The 21,917-nt window shown below is 42.4% G+C and overlaps 1 protein-coding gene across 1 annotated transcript; it reads right to left on the reverse strand.

Annotated features, from left to right (window-relative positions):
- Positions 1 to 1,374: 1,374 nt before the first annotated feature.
- Positions 1,375 to 21,291, reverse strand: arhgef33 (Rho guanine nucleotide exchange factor (GEF) 33). Its single transcript, XM_083774252.1, has 17 exons — positions 21,058 to 21,291; positions 19,433 to 19,476; positions 17,119 to 17,283; positions 15,474 to 15,598; positions 14,363 to 14,499; positions 13,091 to 13,213; positions 12,818 to 12,944; positions 9,960 to 10,092; positions 7,955 to 8,053; positions 7,280 to 7,372; positions 6,953 to 7,101; positions 6,608 to 6,691; positions 6,331 to 6,518; positions 5,253 to 5,725; positions 4,320 to 4,553; positions 3,282 to 3,418; positions 1,375 to 2,749 (listed from the first exon to the last, which is right to left on the reverse strand). Exons 1-17 carry the CDS (start codon positions 21,143 to 21,145, stop codon positions 2,608 to 2,610), a joined length of 2,541 nt encoding a protein of 846 aa, XP_083630378.1. The 5' UTR covers positions 21,146 to 21,291; the 3' UTR covers positions 1,375 to 2,607.
- Between the last annotated feature and the right edge of the window lie 626 nt (positions 21,292 to 21,917).

The following is a 21,917-nucleotide window of genomic DNA, read 5'->3' on the forward strand; positions in this document are numbered from 1 at the left end:
TCTGGAAATCTGTCTTGAGTGGGGTTTGAACCCACAACCTCCAGATCATGTAGCCAAGTGTGCTAACTCACCAAGCTACGTGCTACCTGCCACAACAGTCTTCCTTTAACTTTGAGTAACATTGATACAAAAAAAGTAAAAGAAATACGATACTTCTCAGGAAACAGGCGGAGGGAGCATCCCTGCGTGTACCTTGACAACATGGGACTTGAACCTGTCAACTGTTTGTAGCAGAGGCAACCGAACAAGCGCACCACACCATTGAGCCAATTATAATAATGTGTGTATATTATACATAGACAGCAATGTGTGTCCCTATGTGTACGTCCTGTCTGTCCGAGCACGGAAATGTTGTTGACCCCAAAGTGTCATTGTTACACACACACACACACACACACACACACACACACACACACACACACACACACACACACACACACACACACACACACACACACACACACACACACACACACACACACACACACACACACACACACACACACACACACACACACACACACACACACGTCAAAGTTGAAAGAATCAATCCAAGGAGTATCTTTAAAAGATAACTTTTATTGAGCAATGTAAAGGTAGGTTTTCCTGCAATTATCTTGACTCTCACAATATATTCTATACAAAACTTAAAGGGATATTTCACTTTAAAAAACAACTTTTAGTAATTGTATCGTATACTCAGGCTTATGTGAACACCACAGACCAGTTTTGATGTTGCTTGATTCAGTATTTAGATATTTGATATTCATTTTAGCTGCCCGCCCCTTTCCTATACAAACCCATTGTAACTTCAAACTCAATTTTAACCATGGTAGATTCATCAAAAATACCCAACCTTTCTGGTGTCCTTCCAATACGTGAGGGGGCCGTGCTTTTTAATTTACTGTTCATTTATTTTTAATAATTCCTTTTGATCTTTTAGGTCACATTCCCACCTAATACTTCGGTAGACTCGATGCGTATGGGTGGAGAAATTGGGATTCTTGCATATTTAATTTGCAGCAATTGGAAACGCAGCAGGGGGGACCTTTATCAATGTGTTCCATTCATAAACAAGCCTACACAGTGAAATATATGGTGATAAAATTATACTCATAACGTGCATGTGTCGTGCCGTCTGGGACTGGACCCCCCCCCCCCTCTCTCTCTCTCGCTCTCTCACTATACGCACGCAGCCACGCACTGTTCTTTTGGGCATGGAGGCACAGCGCTGAGCGCACTGATATAACAGACAGCAGCGCAAAATGTTTACAACTTTATCGAGATAAAGTCCCAACTCCCCAGTCCCCACACAGTGATAGCACTCCACTTACGGCACAGACAGACAGACAGACACAATATTGTGTAGGCTATAATACTATTACACTGCAGTGTTTATGTGTTTTCTTAAGCAATTGATTCATTTAATGTACTCGTCCTCATTTCGATCAGGGCTTCATTCTCCTCATTCGACCACGTCTATCCACGGTAACGGGTCATCTTTGCGCTGCGTAAAATATGCCTTCTCCGTCTCCAACTGTGTTCAGCTCCTCACCCGCCACATTGTTTGCTTCATTTCCTTTATTTACTGCGGATTGCATTCACACCTGCACCGAATCGTAATCAAGTGCGATTGGAAGCGAAGCGAAATCCCTGTTTTTGCTCGGAGTAGAATGCGGTTCTTTGATACGCATTAGGATTCGAATGAGCCTTCACACCTGCCAAACAAAGTGCACTTTCTGAAAATGCGCAGCAGGATTCGTTTTAATCGCAACAAAGCTAAAATTAATATCAAATATCTAAATACTGAATCAAGTAACGTAAAAACCATCTGAGGTGTTCACATAAGACTGAGTAGACGATAAAATGACCAAAAGTCTTTTTGAAAGTGAAATATCCCTTAAACTCTGTTGATTGAAGTATTTTGTCTAAACCCAATTACATGTTCCTTTAATTTGTTAAGAGGGAGTACATAACCACATGCAAGTCTTAATCTACAACCATTTCAAATTTGCATAATGTACAGTATATTTTGTCATACTAATTACGTAAGAAATCAAAAGTGATAATGTACGGTATACATATGTAAACTTATGGACTGACTGTGTGTGTGTGTGTGTGTGTGTGTGTGCGTGCGTGCTGCGGCAAATCTCAAATTATTTGGCTGATCAGCATCATATTGCTTATGCACAGTACGCTGACAAGAACCAAATTTCTTCAATATTTTTCAAATCTGTCAATAACGGCTAACCCATTTGTTTAATTAATTTATAATCATAGAGCAATAGACAGTTCGACAGTCCAAGGCGACACAAAAATATACTTTTATAAACTTCTTATGAATAGCTCTGTGTACATAATATGCCTCTGTCATGTGGTGTCTGCATGTTATGAGTGTATGACTTTAGTAATCATCTAAATTACCATCTCTGTATCCGTCTGTGTGCATGGGTGTGTGTCTGTGTGCATGGGTGTGTGTCTGTGTGCATGGGTGTGTGTCTGTGTGCATGGGTGTGTGTCTGTGTGCATGGGTGTGTAGTGTACACTGTGTGCACATCTGTACATTATACATATCTGTCTGTTGGCATCCTAGCACTAGCGGTGGGTTTAAACAGCAGTCCCACGGTCTATCTCCAGCTGATCCAGTCTGGGGGTCTTCCCTTGACTCTCCTGGTCACTGCTATTGTTGTTGTGGTTCTCCAAGTTCTTCTCACCACCCGTCCTTTCATCTTTCTTCTCTTCACCACTCCTAGAGGACACCCAGACACGCATTGCAAAGAGACACAGATATTTTGGCTGTAATAAAAAACATATTGTTCTGTACACTGGCCTGTGGGTCTATATCCGTCCCTCCCTCCTTCCACGTGTATCCACAGTTTGTCTGATGTGGGTTTCAGTGGTTGCCATTCTGACTACACAATGGTGTGTGACGGTGTGTGTGTTTGTTTGTTTGTTTGTTTGTTTGTTTGTTTGTTTGTGTGTGTGTGTGTGTGTGTGTGTGTGTGTGTGTGTGTGTGTGTGTGTGTGTGTGTGTGTGTGTGTGTGTGTGTGTGTGTGTGTGTGTGTGTGTGTGTGTGTGTGTGTGTGTGTGTGTGTGTGTGTGTGCGCTCGCTCAAAAAACCATTTAGCACACCTGGTGACTTGATAAACATCTATGTAAGCCATCAAAACAAATTTTTGAACTTTGGTGAAAACCAGGATAATTTTACTGTAATTTGGCGACATTTTACTGTAATTTGACACCCAGCTTGAAACCCTGACTTCTGCAATAATATACTTACTTCTTCTTGAAGAGTTTCTTGAAGGAATTCCTGAAGCCTCCTTTCTCCTTGCGGCTCCTCTCGCTGAGGGGGGTGTGGTGATTCTCTTCTGTCCCAGCCCTCCACCTTGGCTCCTCCACCCACTGGTTTGTGGAGTCCTGCAGGTCGTTCAATGCAAACAAACACTTATTGTAGAACAATGGTGAGTCATTGACATTTATACAAAAAATGTTTTTTCATGTCATGTGAAAGCAGGGAATCATAGCTTCAAAATGACATTGGTTGTTCAGTTTGACGTTTTATCCTTTTGATATTGGTTTCAGTGGTTGCCATTCTGACTCCACAATGGTGTGTGACGGTGTGTGTGTGTGTATATATTATTTTACATATATCTATTATCACTAAATAGTTCAAAGTCATACTGCTAAACGCGAACTTGAAGTTAGTTAGTTCCACTGATCCAAGCTGATTGATGAAACATAACATGCGCTGAAAATGCACACAGCTAGGCCACCCATCTGACCACTTAACATAGCAGCAGATAGACAAAATTGTGATTTTTAAGTAAGTGGGCCCTGCTCCAGAAAAGGTTGAGAACATGACATGATATAAGAGACCTTTTCACGAATTCAGCCAGCAACTTTATAGCGCATAAATCCTTCTTCCCCATTGCAAGCAATGTTACATGGACAACTTGTTTTTACTTGTGCTGTCAGCACGACTATTAAACATACAATTTGATTAAGGGAATGCAATCTAGCTAGCTAAAGCTAATGGCTGATGCCTGATTCATATGGGCTAACCGTTTTTCAACCCAAAGGTTTATTATAGTCATCTGACAACATAAAAGATATGTCAATGACAACACTTGTACCTTATTATACGCTGCACTGACAAACACTGGCAAAGTTTGTCTGGGACTCAAACTTACTCCCACACCCACCCTCTTCAACCCAGTCGTTCATTCAGTGACCCAGTCATTCGGCCTCTTCAATCATCCACTTAACCAATTCAATCGTTCAAGTTTTTTTTCAATGTTCATCAATTCATCAAGCCCACCTTTCCAAGTGGAATTTGTAGCTCATCACTTTGTTTGTCCATATCCACTCTGTGGTGGCTTTTGCCCAGGCTGCTCGCGCCCCTGCGGGTCGGGGTGGGACACCCCTTGCTGCCCTTGCTCCCCTGGCGTTCCAGCTTGGCATGGCTGCTGTGGCTCACCCCGAGGTGGTGGTCCGAAAAATGTCCGCTGTCCAAACTGTTGACCGTGCTCTCCAGCTGCAAACCGTTCAGTGACTGGTGAAGAGAGGACAAAGTTAAATAAACACAGAGGATTTGACTGTGTAATAAAAGTCAGCTCATCTCCTTTAGAGAATATTACTGGATGGCACTGGAACAAACAGTCCTCAGTGTTCAACAGATAATAGCTGCCGTGTATCCTTGTCATAACAGTTAAAAATCTATCACTTCAAAGTGGATATAGGGACGGGTGAGGATCATCGGACGGATAAAGAACCCGTCCTTGTGGCAAAGCCTTTGCCCGCTTTGAAGTGTCTGTTGTTGTCCAGACTACAGAGTCAGTAAAGACAGTAAAGTCATCAGTGTTAATTAATACCTTTAATGAAAAAAAAGGAAATTAAATGGACCCAACTGCGCTCTCACTATGGTGTTCTGACTATGGTATTGACAAAATGGTGCTGACTATGGTTACATGACGGTTACTGTCTATTGTTCTGATTATGGTGCTTACTACGGTGCTCAGATTTACAAAGTCTCACCACGCATAGCGCATTTAATTCATAAACTGGTCTCTCCCGATTTCAATATGATTATCGAATTAACAAACTCCAGAGCCTCCCACAATGACAAAAGTACTCCGTAAAATCATCAGTGTTAATTTAACTCTGAATGTGTAAAATCCATTAGGTTACATTTTTACAGAATAAATATTAAAAAATAATAATAATAATAAAGATCCTAGAAGTTTGTGCTCACCTTGCTCTTGCGCTGACTGGCCTGGAGAGGGCGGTGTTGGCGGTGACGCATCATCACTGCCTCATCCGGCGACACACACCCTCGGTTGGGTGGCTTGTTGTTATACCCGCTCCCCTGGCTCCCTCCACTGCTGTAGGCCTCGCCCCGAGCAGACGGCACGTTGGCCGCCACCGCAGTGTGCTGCGACGTCGAGGAGCTTTTGGGACACCTGACGAAGGCAATGTCGATCGAGGAGTCCGAGGAGGCCGAGGAGCAGTGGTCAAACAGCGAGGCGTTGTGGAGCGAGTCTCCGTCCTCCTCATACAGGCCCTCCATGGCCGGAGCCTCCCTGGGGATGAGGAACTCTCCGAGGGCGTTGGCCAGTGCCGTGCTCACCGGGCTATGGTGATGGAGCTCCAGAGGTCTGCTGGACAGGTGCCGCTGGCAGGACAAAGAACCCTCAGAGCCCTCACTCTCTGGGATACAGCGCAGACCTAGCAGACACAAGGTAACCCACTGATTGGTTGAGTGAAGTGTTCGAGTTTGTAGAAAAAGCCGTTTGAGGATTTTAAGCCCTACATACGGTACTTCTTCCTATGACAAATACCAAAAATAGCAGATCTACAAGCTAGAGTCAAGCTAGATGTCAAATTTTACAAATGTGCCCCAAATACGCATTCAACGGTTAATGTGGTTATTTATTTATTTTCTTTTTTTTTAAGATATTTTTTGCGGCTTACGCCTTTTATTGGTTTTTGAAGGGACAGACAGTAGGCTGACAGGAAACGGGAGAGAGATGGGGGGATGACATGCAGTAAAGGCCGTGTCGGGCTCGGGAGTCGAACCCGCGGCACACTGCGACTGGATTACCAGTCGGGTGCCCAGACGGTTACGCCACCGCCTGGGCCAATGTGGTTATTTCTTTATGAAACTGTTAAATTGTGATAATTCCACACAAAAATAGAATAGAAACAGAAGCCAATCAAAACCTGGGTATTTGATTGATTGAATGATTAGTTGCTAGGTGGATAAGTAGACACTAGACAGTGACACATAGGTAGATTAATAGATAAATGAGACATATTTGTGAACCCCAAACCTGCTGCCTTGTGGTTACGGGGGTCTGCGTCGGGGCTGAAGAAGGGGTGCAGGGGAGAGGTGTGTTCTGGGTCATAGTGCTGGGGTTCTGCCTCCCTGTCTCGACCCCTCTCCCAGTCCTGGTAACACCGAGACTGGATCTGCTCCAAGAGACGCTGCTTGCTGCGTTTCACCTGGTTAGCATGTTCTCTGAGAGACAGGAACAACCACAGCTTAATGTACAGTACCAAGGGTATGTCTGGACATACTTCAGACTGTATGTACAGTGAATAACTCACAGTATGGCATTGCTAGAGGTGTATGGCGAGTCACTGCTTTGCATTCCACACTCCACTGTCTTCAGCAGCTGCTTCATGTTAGACCTGGAATGAACACGGAACAGACAGCGGCTGGCTTTAGGCGACCAGACGACAACACACTCTCGTGATATCTAGCTAAACTGAATAGACCAATTGTGTACAAACAATTATACTAGTGAGTCTATCTTGGTATATTAAGGAACGTGGTTATGTTCCAAACCCTTCTGTTGAGAAAATAGAGGTCAAACTTGAGACAGAAACAACTACCATCAAGAACCTCACTAAGTCTTTGTGGTCGCGTGTGTGTGCGCGTGACTGACTGACCGCTTCATCTCCTTGCGATTGTGAAGCAGTAGTTCCTGGTTGTGTTGGAGCAGGTGGTGGTACTGGGCAGTGAAGGACCTGAACTGCTGGACACACACCAGCAGCAGGTAGTAGTCTGGATGCTCTGCGTCCGTCTGCCTCAACAGGCCCTGTAGAGAGAGAGAACACACACACACACACACACACACACACACACACACACACACACACACACACACACAGAGAGTGTGAATTGAGTTTTAAAGAACTGCATAAACATAACCCTAGCATCTGTGAAAACGTTGTGCAGTGTGTGTGTGTGTGTGTGTGTGTGTGTGTGTGCCAGACCTGTAACAGCAATAGATATTCTGGGATTCTCTGAACCGGCTGCAGCAGCAGATTGTGGAGGGACGGCCTGGAACCGTCACCCATGATCTCACCCTGATGGAAGCACCACACAGCCAATCAGAGCACAGAACGCATCAGTCAGTCACAGTGGGAGGGCAAAATAGGTTTAGTTTAGTTAATCAAATAATCACTATATGGGAGAGCAAAACGATTTCAGTACTACATGAATAATAACAATTCCATGAATGGAAATCATCCATCCATCTCCATCCATCCATCATAACCAAAAACATTGCAGCTCAGTTGTAAGTCAATGAGTGAAGAGTACCTCTGCATATATTTAGAACCAATAGCCATGACTATGTCACCAGTGTCGCCATTTCATGTCTCAATTGGCAATTCTAATGATAATAATCAATATAAAAACATGTGTAAAACATACAAGACATTGAAAAATCAATGTCATCGTTTTTTGTTTTTTTTAATCTTGACATTTTAAGTTTTCATTGTAATATAGATAAAATTTACCTTTAAGTCCTGATTGATTTTGATCATTACAATGTAAATAAACATGCTCTTAAAATATACGTGGCCCACCCATCTGACCACTTAACACAGCAGCTGTGTTAAGCTCAAATTAAAACTCAGAAACGTGTTTAGTGTGCAAGTTTTTACCTCGAAAAGGGCAGCCATTTTCATAGAACTGGATGTGACCACTGACAGACAGTCTGGAAGTTCCTTCAGGTAGGACACATAGAGGTCTAGAAAATCACTCTACAGACAGACAGACAGACAGACAATTTAGGCATTTAGCAGACGCTCTTAATCCACAGACGCACAGTAATCAAGAACAAAAAACATGGTAATACATCAAATACATAAAAAATAGTATCATACGTAAGCTAAGAACCTATAACAGTGGTAAAGTGCTATTTAAGTTACATAAATTGAGCCTATGCCTGTAGGAGGTCGAGGCTAGGGCAAGTACTACGGCAAGTGCTATGGGCTAAAATGGAGTCTGAAGAGGTGGGTTTTCAGACTGCGGCGGAAGATTGGGAGTGAGTCCACAGTTCTGATTGCAATGGGAAGTGCATTCCATAGTTTTGGAGCCAGAAGGGAGAAGAGTTTGGGACATGTGGCACGTTTTTAGCGAAGGTACTTCCAGCTTCCCTGCGTCGGCTAATCTGAGCGCACTGGAGGGTGGGTAGGGTGCGATCAGACTTGCCATACCTTTGGTTGCTTTGAATGCCAGCATCAGAGGTTTGTACTCTGTGCGGGCACCGGGCAGCGACCGGGAGCCAATGGAGGGAAGAAGGGGGGTGACATGTGGGAATTTTGGCTGGTTGAAAACCAGGCGAGCTGCGGCATTTTGGATCAAACAGGATCAGACAGAGAGACAGTGAGGTTCCAAACATATTAGAGTGCATGAAGGATAAAGTTAATTCCAACTCTGTCACTCATCCAACATATCTCATGTAACCACGGGGCAACGCTGGTTCTGTAACATTGACATGTAACCACGGGGTAACACTGGTTCTGTAACATTGTCATGTAACCACGGGGTAACACTGGTTCTGTAACATTGTCATGTAACCACGGGGTAACACTGGTTCTGTAACATTGTCATGTAACCACGGGGTAACGCTGGTTCTGTAACATTGACATGTAACCACGGCGCAACACTGGTTCTGTAACATTACGTGACAACAGTCCCGTGTTAGCTCATTTCCCTCCACTCACTCACAGCCACTTGGCAACACATTGACCCCTAATAGAATAGAGCTCTAACAGCTCTGGGGTCAGTTGGGGTTAACACACTGTCCTACTGCCATGATACCCCCCCCCCACCCGGCCCCATTCCCTGTGAATAACGGCTTGTATACAACCGTAGTGTGACCACCAGGGCCCCATTAGAGCACTGATAGTATCTACTGCTACACAGTAAAGTCCTCTGTGTTAAATTAGCCCTGTGTTGTGGTGTGAATACCATAGACTTGGACAACTTCTTTAACTTGCAATTCTATAGAGCGTCACAGTCCGGCTCCCGACGAGCGGCCCAGAAGAGAATTTCCCAGTCATTTGTCCAATAGACGTTTCAGAAAGTATTTATTTAAAAACTGTTCAGTCTCGGACAAAGCCAACTCGGCTGGTGACAACTCACAATAAATAAATAAAATTGGGACAAACAAATAATTAGAAGAAAAAGGGACAGGGTAAAACACTTTTTTTGGTGACATGATTTGGTGACACTGGTCACTGTCCTAAGTTCTGAAACTTTATTATTATTTTCACAACTATCTCTGTATATGGCTCCTGAGTCAGGGGTGTCTCAGCCTGCGGTTCTTCTCGTACTACCACCACATTCAGTGTGTGTTCAGCCTAAATGGTCATCTCTGGTGTTACGTCAAAATTGACATGGTATTTGGTTTGAGGTTGAGTTTACATCAAAAAATTATTTAAAAAAAAGCTTGTAGATCGGCTGTTTAGACTAGATTTGGTCCCAGAAAGACGTCACATTTCTCTTTGAGTCTCAAGCTAAAAGGTACCACTGGTGTAGAGTCAGACTACCACATACCGTATCTCGTCCTATACGTGATATATGGCCGCTTATTTTCACCTGACAGTAAGGACGTTCACCTCCTTTCTACAGTAAGTGCCCTCTGTGTTTGTGGGGGTTTACCTCTTTGCTGGTCAACCTCATGAATACATCTCCCATGATGCCTTGCCACTGACATTTGAGGACACGTTCCTGGAGTGTGTGGAGGAGCTCCAGATGCTGTTGAATGAGAAACCGCAGAGAGCTGGGAAACGGACTGAGAGAGAGAGACAGAGACAGAGACAGAGACACAGACAGACAGACAGACAGACAGACAGACACGGAGAGAATAAGAAAGAAAGTAAGTGATAAAGGTAGAGGGAGAGAGGAGATATGGGAGGTGTAGAGGAACAGGGAAATAGGGGATAGTTATGCTGCATATACACAGTAGCAATACAACATGAAGAGTCAAACCTGGGTCAAGTGGATTTAAACTGCAGGAAATACCAGATAGATGGGGTTTAATGAACAAGGACAGGTGAGAGAAATGCAGTGTATTAACTGGAACTCACTGCAATGTATTAAGCACTTAAACCCTCTAACTTAGTTGACTTGGGTTCAGCTCTGTAAATGTCCTCCACTTATTTCTCCTCTATACCAAATCTCTTCAGAAATGTACAAGTTCACAATGCGCCGTGTTTGTGATCTTGGAGATCGATATTTTATTTTTTATTCAATGTTGGCCCTGATATGAATAGCTAATCCCACCCACCCGGTTCCCAGAGGCACTGCACATCACCACAAATATTAGCGTTAGTTTGCCAATGCTGTTTGACCCAGTTAACTCCAGCGAGTGTTAAGGCTATATAAACTGTGCTTCTCTTCATTGAGAGCATGTGCATCGCAGCTTACTGGTGATTAAATTAGTATGTGGCTGTGAGGGATCTTTTTCAATAGTCCGCTACCAGTGTCAATGGCGTTTTTTAAGGCAGCATAACTTAATTAATTCATATCCTGTCCTCTTCAGTGTACAAGCTCTCAAATTAGATTGGTCTTCCCACTGTGTGTGCATGCATGTGTTGTGTGCATACGCGTGCGTGCGTACGATTGTACATATGTGTCTTGAATATAAAAGGTAGGGTAAGTGATTTTCTTAGGTTAAAATAAGGGTTAAAAAGCACTATATTGTGATAGTACTCTTTGCTGTAGACTAGAGTGTTTGTTCAGTGACAGGAGTGACTTCACACCTGTGTGAAGTGAGGGGCGCTCTTATCATCACACATCGACCCATTCTGACCAATCACAATTTGCGTCCTCACTTTTCTCTTCAATGTTTGTGCTTGCACAAACACTCAAAACTGGCCATTCATTGACAATTCAATGTTTGTGTTGTTTACACAAACCCTCAAAGCTGGACATCGGAGGGACGTAGGAGCTGGACACAGGAGGACATTTTCAGGCTGGGATACCAATTGTATAGAGAACTCAGTCAGGATACAGATTAAACAAGTGGAATTGTATGTGATGACACAAAGAAATGAGCAGACAAAATTGGAACTGGAATACTACAAAAATTAAGGTGATGAATGGTTACTTTCTCCTGATTGGCTGAAAGTTTATTAATGAGCTGGAGAGACAGGGAGACCCCTGTTATTGAACAAACACTCTATAGCAATGATTACTATCAGAATATTGATTTTACCAAAACATATACCTTTACCCCACCTTTAGGTTACAGTTGTAGGTTCCAGAGTAAAGGTCAAGTCAGAGACATTTACATCCAACGGATTTAGGACAATTTCTTGCAAAAAATGATGGTTGTTGATGGCCTATTAGTTGCATTTGGTGAAAAAGGCTAGACTCCACGGAAGCTTCCCAATGAATCAGAGCAGCATTCAAGAGACGGGAACGTAACAAACAAAAAAATTAATAAACATGAAACGTAATAATAATTGTGATTGGTGAATGAGAGATCAGCTGATGAGCTGTCAAAACAGGTCAGCTGAGCCGATCAGCTGAGGCAAAAGCAACTTCCGTGGTCTGCCATTTGTGGGATGAAGATTCTTTATTTGTCTCTGTATCCGGCTGATTCTATCCGTCTGTGTCTCTACAGGTTCTTTGTTCCCCGTGGCTCATGCCTCTCTCCACATCCTCACTGTTTAGTATGTTCTTTTAAACTGTTAGCATATTTGATTGCAACTATATATTTTAAGGACTCTTTCACTCTCTACCAGGGGGGCAGTCAGACAGATATTTTGTGAAGCCTGAAACTCCTGAAAGTTCATATAATGGCCTGTTGTGGCGCTGTCACTGGACCCAAAAAAACCCATAGCACCATAGAAGTCCATGTATTTGGGCCCAACTTCACCTAGACTGTATTACCTTAATAAACATGGTCATGAATACTTTCTGCTTCCAGTCACTAGTTTAAAGTCTCATTTCTAATGTCATAATATTCTTTTTGGAAAATTATGGTCCCGTTTATAAAATAAATGACCATAAAGTCGCGTATGTTCTGAGGGGCGTGGCTACCGTTACAGTCTATGATCGGGAGTCCCCACCCACTCGAGTCAAAATAAAAACCAACGGAGAAGAAGGGGGGAAGTCCCGCCTCGTTATCTGGGCAGCCAATGGCCAGCTGGGCCCAAACGGAGCCAGCCAATGGCCAGCTGGGCCCAAACGGATCTAGAAAGATGGCGACTTACAGTGCAGGAATAACAGGCTTCATTTTACGTCCATGTTAGACCCGGGGAACGCTTTGTCCATATTTTTTACAGTCTATGCTCTCTACCTATAATGGCCAGGAACAGATGTTCATGAATCATGAGTTTAGTTTCGGATGCCAATGGTTCCGTTTATTTAGCCTCCCTGACCAATGTTGATAACACCTTTTGCAAACTCATGCAGGCCTGTAGTAAATAAACCAAACAAACAATGAGTTCGGACTCATTTGCTATCAGAACCTGACCACTAAAGTTACATAGTAGGTTAGTAACACTTACCGCTTGTCCTTGGGGGCGAGGCCCTCCGATCCGTTGAATGAGATGTTGGCCTTCAGCAGCAGGGACAAGTATGAGACGTACACTCTCTCTGACTCCAGCAGCTCCAAGGCTGCTGACTGCCTCTTAGCTGCAACGTGCAAAACCACACACACACACACACACACACACACACACACACACACACACACACACACAGTATTGATAGTACTGCATGCAGGTGACATACTGGATATAAGCAGTATCGATCGGTATTTATAGTATAAAGTGACATACTGTTTTCTGGAGGACAGCCTGGTACTTCTGCCTCCTCTTTGCTGTTCTTCCTCTCTGTCCATATTGGGGATTTGGACGGACAGCCTCTCTTCTGCTGTTGACCCTCCTGCTCCGAGTTAGAGGCTACAGTGCATTATCAGAACCATTAGTCCAGATTCTGTTACCACCTAAGGTGACTCGGCCATAGCCACTTGCCCAAATGTGCACGTGCACATTTGGACCAAAGAGTGTTTTTTCGTGCAAAACTACTGCTTGGGATGGATTCAGAATCATGAAAACCCCCTAGTTTGACATGTCACATGCTACAATTTACAATAAGAATTTAGGCATTTAGCAGACGCTCTTAATCCAGAGCGACTTACATTAAGCAATAACAAAAAGCATGGCATACATCATATACATCAAAAGTAGTTATCATGAAACATGCGTAAGCTAAGAACGTAACAGTGGAGTATCTATATAATGAAACTATATATATAAACTATACATACTATATTATATTATACTATACATATGTACTATAATGTGCTATGACTACACGCACACGTGCTACTTAAAGCATAATGAAATTTGGATAATTTTGCCTTATATAGGTTGTCTATGGTGTGGTCACATATAACTGCCGATAGCTGGCATTAAGCTACTGATTTGGAAGAGTTATCATACCAAATATAAACTAGAGACATGTAGGAATACAATTCTTCTTCTTTTTTTACGGTCACCTTAGGTGGTACCAATTCATTAAGATATCAGTGTCGGCCCCTGTACCTTAGTTTACAGGTAGCTGTCTGGAATAGAGCCTCGCAGTCCCGCCCCCTTTCATGACAACGCCAAGCCCAGGAAATAATTCCCAATGCATTTTTCCCATAGACATTTCAAAACGTATTTATTTAAAGCGTCGTACAAACCCAACTCGAGTTGACAACAAACACAATATTTTGGACCAAACAAATAATAAGTGTTGTAACCTGCCGTTTTCTAATTATTTGTTCGGCCCGAAAAAATGTGTTTGTTGTCATGATTTGTCACGACAAGAGTTGGCTTTGTACGAGGCTTAAAAGGTCTTTAAATAAATACTTTTTGAAATGTCTATGAGGAAAATGAACAGAGAATCATTTCCTGGGCCCTGGTAGGGGGCGGGACTGAGACGCTCGATAGGGCCCTCCTATAAGGCAGGCAGGCAGGGACAGAGACAGAGACAGAGACAGAGACAGAGACACAGACAGACAGACAAGACAGACAAGACAGACAAGACAGACACAGACAACTCACTCTGTGTTGATGTGGTACTCCTGTGAGGAGATCCATTGTTCGACACGCTGGTGAAGTAGTGCTGAATGACACTGAGCTCTGATTGGTTGGGCAGATGTCCCTCCCCCATCAACACATCTGACTTTGAGTTCTTCCTGCTTTTGGACCAATGACAGGAGAGGAGGCACACATTTTATTAACCAACTACAAAAAGTAGTTGTGTTAACGCTCCTATCCACCCGGATAGAGCACTCCTGCGAACTTTGGAAGCCAATCTTAGGGAATCAGGATGGAGTATGAAAAATCTTAAAGACTTGCTTTGCTTGCTATATACCACTTTGCGTGTTTGTTTGGACAAAATCTGTAGGTGTACTATCAAAAAACTAGCCTCCTGGTGGCGCTATAACAGAGGAGGAACAAAGGTTCAGCCCTGGCATCCAGGGAGTGTGTATACAGAGTTTGGCTGCGAGAGATTAGCTGTTCACAAACGGACACACGGACGGACGGACAGACGGAGTGCAAAACATACTCTCCCCATGCCATCGGCCTGGTGGAGACAGTGAAAAACTGTCACTGTGACACCAAACAGATGAAGCTTGCGATGCTGATGATTACAATACAACCAAAACTGGAATAATAAAACAGGATACTACTGTAGATAGATACTTTATTGATCCCGAAGGAAATCTGTTTTGTCCAACAGCTCCAGTGTAAAAACATACATACAGAATAAAAAGAGCATGATGAACATATATACATTACATCATAGAAAGCAGTAGAAAAAGGCAATAGCAATAAGTTAAAAAGGCATGAGTTAAAAAGTACACACAAAAGCAAAGCAAATACATCAACTGACCAACCCCCTCCCTCCTCGTCTCCCCCCCACGGCCCCCATTGATTCATTATATAGTCTAATTGGGATAAAGGAATTCTTAAGTCTATCTGTGCTGCATGTCTGTATGTGTCACATCTTTCTAGTGGCATCCAAGTGTAAACTATGGATGTCATCAAATCCTTCACTGTGTTTTGCATCAATGTTTGTTAGAATACATTTATTTATGAGAGTATGATTTGGACATATACAACCAAAATGTTAGCACATTTACATGTGCGTGTGCGTTTTGTGTTCTACCTGTTCTGGCTAGAGATGCTGTTTTCTGTGCAGTGTTCAACTTGCAGCAGTTCCACTTTCTTCTGAAGCTCCCTCTGTCTGTTGGACACATCCTTAATCTGAAACAATACTGCACTCAACTCCTCCTGCAAGAAGGAGTAAGCAAAAGTAAGTCAACTGTGTGTGTGTGTGTGTGTGTGTGTGTGTGTGCAGGGATGCATGTGACCACATAGGTCTGCATTTTGTCTATTTACACATTAGTCTTGCGTAGCCAGACAACTGGAATTCTCCGCCCCTTGATACATCTGGTGACATCTAAGTTCATGGTATTGCTGAACGAATGCAAAAATCTTACTTAATAGTGTCCGTTCTTGCAGCTGTTCATGTCAATACTTACATACATTTTTATTAACGTAAATGACGTAATACCAATGGCTTCTATTTCTGGATGCTAACTTTTCAGCAAGAAACTGCAGGTTCTATACCAAGACATACATGGAAATAACCGGGCTAGAAAACCCAGCACTTTAATGCCAATCCCACATATGTCCGTGTTACGATCTTTATTATAGTATGACTCATCCATGTTATATTTATATATATTTATGAGGTTTTGATTTTATTTATTTTTAAATCAGTGCTATTGAACACCCTTTACGTCTGTGTGTTGTTTTGAAAATATTTAACCAATGGAAAGTAGTAAAAGATGCCTTGAACAAAACGGTTCTTAATTTCCTGAAAAATGTATATTTTTCATTTCCTGAAAAATTAACATTTTGGAGTTTGGTGGTTTCTTCCCGACAGCAGAGATATACAATATACTTCCAGTTCAAGAGCCGCGTCACAGTTTTTTGTAGTTTTTGCCTGGCAAGGGTAAAAGGGGCACTCAAGAACCGCCTGGCTGAACTGTAATCCGTACTGTGTCCGACTATGTCCCCGTCTTGACTATTTTTTATTTATTTTTTGATCTATGATTGTCCACTGCTTTGTCCCACCACTTTTTTTTTTTTTTTTTTTTTGCGGCTTACGCCTTTTATTGATTTTTGAAGGGACAGACAGTAGGCTGACAGGAAACGGGAGAGAGATGGGGGGATGACATGCAGTAAAGGCCGTGTCGGGTCCGGGAGTCGAACCCGCGGCACACTGCGACTGGATTACCAGTCCGGTGCCCAGACCGTTACGCTACGGCCTGGGCCTGTCCCACCACTTTTTATTTTTATTTTATTTTCGTTTTTTGTTTTAGCCTAGGGGGGAGGGGGGAGGGGGTCGTATATGTTTGTGTGTTTTGTGTGTTTACTTGCTTACATGTAATGTAATGTAATGAAAAAATGTATGAACGAAAAAGAAATAAAGTTAAAAAAAAAAAAAAAAGAACCGCCTGGCCTTTAATGTGTACTTGGAATCCTCATCAATTATGTAATTTCTGAACTGTCCATTGACTGCCAGTGTGATTGAGTGAGTAGTTGCGTGAAGTTGTGCCATCTTATGATGAGCATTACAGAGGACCATTTATATGAAGAGAAGGTTGAAAATGGGTGACATGCTCAAAGGCTGATTATATTATCGTCCACACACCACACAGTGCATGCATGCCATATCACAGCCCATCCAGAACAGTTAGTTCATTTCTGCCCATTTTGTTTATGTGTGCAATCTTCTCAAATACCTTGAAAGTATTCAGAGAGTTCTTCAGGCTCACAATCTTGTTATCCACGTCACTCTGGTGTGTCTGGAGTCTCTCCTCCAGACCCTGGTCCCTCTGACGGAGTTCACATGTCTCCACCAGAGCCCCACGGAGCCCCTCGCGCAGCTCCGCTACCAGGCCCTGTAGCTGCACCATAGGGACCAAGCAGAACACACATACAGATTATGGTGTGTTTGAAAATTCATTTTTGAAGAGATTTGATGTCAAAGAGAACAAACGTGCTGACCACAGTGTCAGTCAGTAAAACCATTTCAAGCTATTCTAACCGACTTAAGAAAACCAATCAATCAACTTCTCAATATTAAATGTAACTCTTAAACTCTCTCGTGCATGTGCGGCCGTGCATGGTCTATTCCTGTCTGCCTTAGTGCAGCATCATTTCTTAATTTGGGGGCTGATTTAATTTATTATGGGGGGGGGGGGGGGGGCACGAATCAGGTCATGTGAACATGTGTTAAAAGTTTCTCTTCCCCTTCCTCCTCATCTCTCTCTGCCCACCCCCCCCCCCCCCACTCTTGTCTCCCCCCACCCCCTCTCTAGTACCCTCTCTCCGTCATGTGAAAGGCATCAGGCGCAGATTGAATACAGCATCTGTCCTGTTTGCTTGCCATGCTCTTTGCCTTATTTTCTACTGTGATCTTATCTCACGATGACATACAGTATGGATGTTACCGAACCTCTCACCACAGAGTGTTCCTTTAACTGTGAGAGTGTACACATGGAACCAAATGCAGGGTCCATTTGGTTCCATTTGTATAAAAATGGATAAATTAAATTAACTAAATAATAATAATAATACAAATCCTTAATACTTTGGTTCGGAATCAGAGCAACTCAAATGTGTATATACTTACTCTCATTGCAAAGAGCTCTGGATGAGAACAACCGCTGAATGTCTTAAAGTATAAAAGTATAATTTCTACTATGAGATCCTTTTTTAGAATATTAACAAATTCCCTTCAAAACAAAACATGTGATTTGAAAGGATGTACAGGAAGCGTGGGCACCTGAGAAGTCTTGCACCTCAATGTAAAATTGTCTCTCTTTTTTCCTAAATGTGAAAAAGTAAATACATAAAAGTATGCTTTGAAAAATGGTCTGAAATAATGTCAAGTATACACGATTTGAACATGCACAGATCTACATTTACCCTTAAAATTATTGTTTAAGCCATAATGACTGGCTATCAACAGGTTGTGTAGCCAACATGGCTCCATTTGGTTCCATTAGTATTTTGTACACTCTCAGAGTTAAATGAATACTCAGGATTTTGCAGTGTATGAACCCAATTGGATCTTTACAGGTCAACTTTAACACTGTTAGCAACCATGTAGCCTACAGTACAGTATTCCATTACAGTAATGATCCCTGCAGTTGTGTGCGGCTTTGCGACAGTACTTTTCGGGGAATAACAGTTGCCTGCAGCTGTACTTCCATGTATTAGATTAGTACAAGAAAGTACATCACATCACAGCATGCTGTGAATGTACAGTACATTGATGAAACTGTGCTTTATCGAGAACAGCTGGCGTAGAAAAGATCCACGCACCATAATAAATGGTAGCCTGGAAACCAGACTGATTCTCTACGTTTGTTTTTACAAAGTGAAAACCTCATGTTTCTATGTCAGTGGTTCTCAATATTTCATGTCAAGGACCCCAACAATTATATGAATTTGGCTGCCGACCCCCATCTGAAAATATGTTGTTCCAGGGACCTCCCCAGAAGCAAAGGTTTGAGTTAAAATGTGCGCTCTGAAATAATATATATTCAACGATTTGCGACACATTTTCACGATTTAAAAAAAATAGCAGACCTACAAGCTTGTAGCGCGGCACTTGGTGCTATGAGCTTGTAGATCTGCTATTTTTCAATAGCTAAAGTATAACATAATCCTGAAAACACTAAAAGGGGTTCCCGCCCTGAATGGGTTAACACTCACTCTGAATTCCAGGCTAAATAAATCTTGTCTGTTTGTTTGAGCGGTCTGTGTATTTTTCACAGCGGACTTACAATAAATTTGTGTAATTTCACTGCTATGATCATTTAGTCACCGTGTTAAGGTTTCTATCATTCACATACGTCTATGTACATCATGTAACACTATAAATGCCTATCATAATTACCTAAAAACCTTTCTGGCTGTTGTGTGTGACCTTTGGCTATGACCTACACAGTAGCATCTCTTAACTTTGGACAGACAGACAGACAGACAGACAGACAGACAGACAGACAGACAGACAGACAGACAGACAGACAGACAGCAGAATCTTACCTGAATAGTTTCCAGGTTGGTCTCTTCTATCAGCTTATCTTGATCTGGAAGACACAAATGCACTGTGAAGTTGCAACAACAGTGGAGGTATGTAGACTATTATAGTTAGTTAAGTGCTTAACAAAGGCATAGACACCATATTAAACCATCACTGAAACTCCCAATTGGTGAAAATGTTACAATCTTTCCTTTGGTCACTCCTCCAAGCTAGGCACGCCTCCAAGCTCACAGCGTGTTGTGAACTTACGTTATTTTTTAATTACATCCCCAAAATGTTACTTCTGTGCTTCACAATGATGTTACATGTGGGAGTTAGCCATGTTAAAGTTAAAGGATAATACATTTTGTATGACAAGTTGAACTGATATATTGAGAACACACAGGCAGCGCATATAAGCATGTTATAATTATGTGAAACATGTTTAACATTTTGGACTAGCCCGAAACTGACAAGGCCTTGCACACACCTGGGGGATACTGCAAACCCTGCGTGCACCAACATCCATTATGGGCCTCCTGATTGTCACTGAGATAGATGTTTGACTATTCAACCCAAAACATTATATATCTCTTCAGGGCAGCTACTAATCATTACCACCAAATGTCATGAAAATCTGCCCTGATGGTTCTCACGTTATCCTGTAGTGTAGACAAACAGACATAAACAGTCATACACAGTAACAGACATTGCTGCAGGCAGGATATGCCATGTCATTTATCAAATGTAGAAACAACAGTCAACAACTATTGAGTCCAGCTGCTGTCACCAGAACACCATGAACCCAAAGCGATTTGCTATTGAAGGGAGATATTAGCAGACCTAGTATAGAGCCCTGGGGTCAACTATACAGTATAGGGTTTAATGACATCACTGATCATACCCTTGATTTTCTGGACTCTATAGTTATATGGTTCACAATAGAACTATTGTGACGTTCACAAACGTCACAGAAAATTATAATACTATAAGAAGATCAACCAAGGGAAATAGGGAATCCTTGTTCCTGTTAAGTTTTTTTCTTTAAGTGCAATAAGACAATTGTACACTTGTAAGACCTACAATGATTCCGTTTCTGTAGTGAAATGCCAAGTCCATGCTACTACAGTAGCAGCATCACCGAAGGTCATCTTAAATGCCTACTTATCATACATTATCATGCATATTTTAGAGGGTTGGCAGACAGTAGACTACAATGTCCCACGGCTGCACAATCACACAGAAGTCATACAGAAGAAGGTGCCTCATGCCCAACAACAGTTCCTTCTCTCTATAGAACATACATGACAAATACATTTTACAATTCATGTTGTGATCCGTGTTATTGACTCGCATCATTTGGGCCAGTAAAGTCTTTCATATCGGGCTGTGACAATTTCAAGTATGATAGAAATTTGGGCAGGTTATAAATGTACAACCATGTATCTTCTTCAAAGAACATCTCTTCAGAGCACACACAGCTGTATACTACAGTTATTTGTACAGCTATTTCTCAAACGGATCTGTTGTGTATTTACAAAGAAGACAGTACCTTTCTACATCTTTGCCATCAAGGACTTTTTTCTCTTAACTCAGGGGTCTGAAGGAGAACGCTTTCTTATTGCTCTAGTCTAACTTGTCTTCTTACCTTCTGTTGCATCCTTCATTTCTCCTTTCATCCCCTTGTCCTCTGCCTCGTGTTCTGCTCGGCCATTCTCTGTGGATTGATAGTCCATTTTATGTACTTCACACCTGTGTGGTTTAGGGCCCTGAAGTTCTTATCCTGCTCAAGACTCCTACCCTCTTCTTCCACTGGTTTCGTCTGTTGGCCTTTGTTCCTCTCCTGTCCTCCTCTGAACAGCCCTGCGTCCTGGGCAGCGGGTGATCCCTCGCTCTCTCTCCCCCAAAGCATGTGAGTCCTATGATTCCTCTTGCACACAAAAAGGCCCCTTGTCCTCTGAGGAGTGGAAAGATGAATGTCAGAAAGAAAGTCAAAAGGGGAGATGTTGGGAAGAGAGAGAGAGAGCCAGAGAGAGGGAGGGAGTGAAGAGAGAGAGAGAGACATTAATTCTGGGAGAAATCAGGAAGAGAACTAAAATGAGAGGGGGAAAGGTCAAGAAGAGAAAGAATTAGAGATAGGCATAGACAGAGAGACAGAGAGAAATAAATACATTTCAGAGAGAAGCTCCATGGCATTTGACGCTCGTTCATCAATGAACACAGTTGGTTGGCTGATTAGATTAAGAGAATGCCCTGAATAGCAATTCATGTGAACAGAGTAAACCACAATGTTAATGAAGAAATGAACTCTCAATTCTACAGTTAAATTGAGCAAGTGGTTTTCTGGAGTGGATCTTAGGCGCTGATCCAGAATTTACCATTGCTCAAGAAAAAACAGGTAACAAGAAAATACTGTAAGCTCATATCAACAATACTGTTAACAAGGAACTAGTTCGGTCAAATGAAATGGTATGTCCACATGGATTTAACAACAGTGTAGGGAGGCAG

This window comes from Protomyctophum parallelum (assembly GCF_964188405.1).
Source record: "Protomyctophum parallelum genome assembly, chromosome: 10".
Lineage (NCBI taxonomy): Eukaryota > Metazoa > Chordata > Actinopteri > Myctophiformes > Myctophidae > Protomyctophum > Protomyctophum parallelum.

What these genes read in the sequence shown, in the direction of transcription:
- arhgef33 (XM_083774252.1), bottom strand. Translation starts at nt 21,145, where the DNA reads ATGGACTATCAATCCACAGAGAATGGCCGAGCAGAACACGAGGCAGAG. An exon ending in CCAACCTGGAAACTATTCAG is followed by an intron (nt 17,284 to 19,432) that starts GTAAGATTCTGC and finishes CCTATGGTGCAG; the next exon opens with CTACAGGGCCTGGTAGCGGA. An exon ending in CCAGTCAGCGCAAGAGCAAG is followed by an intron (nt 4,554 to 5,252) that starts GTGAGCACAAAC and finishes TCTCTTCACCAG; the next exon opens with TCACTGAACGGTTTGCAGCT.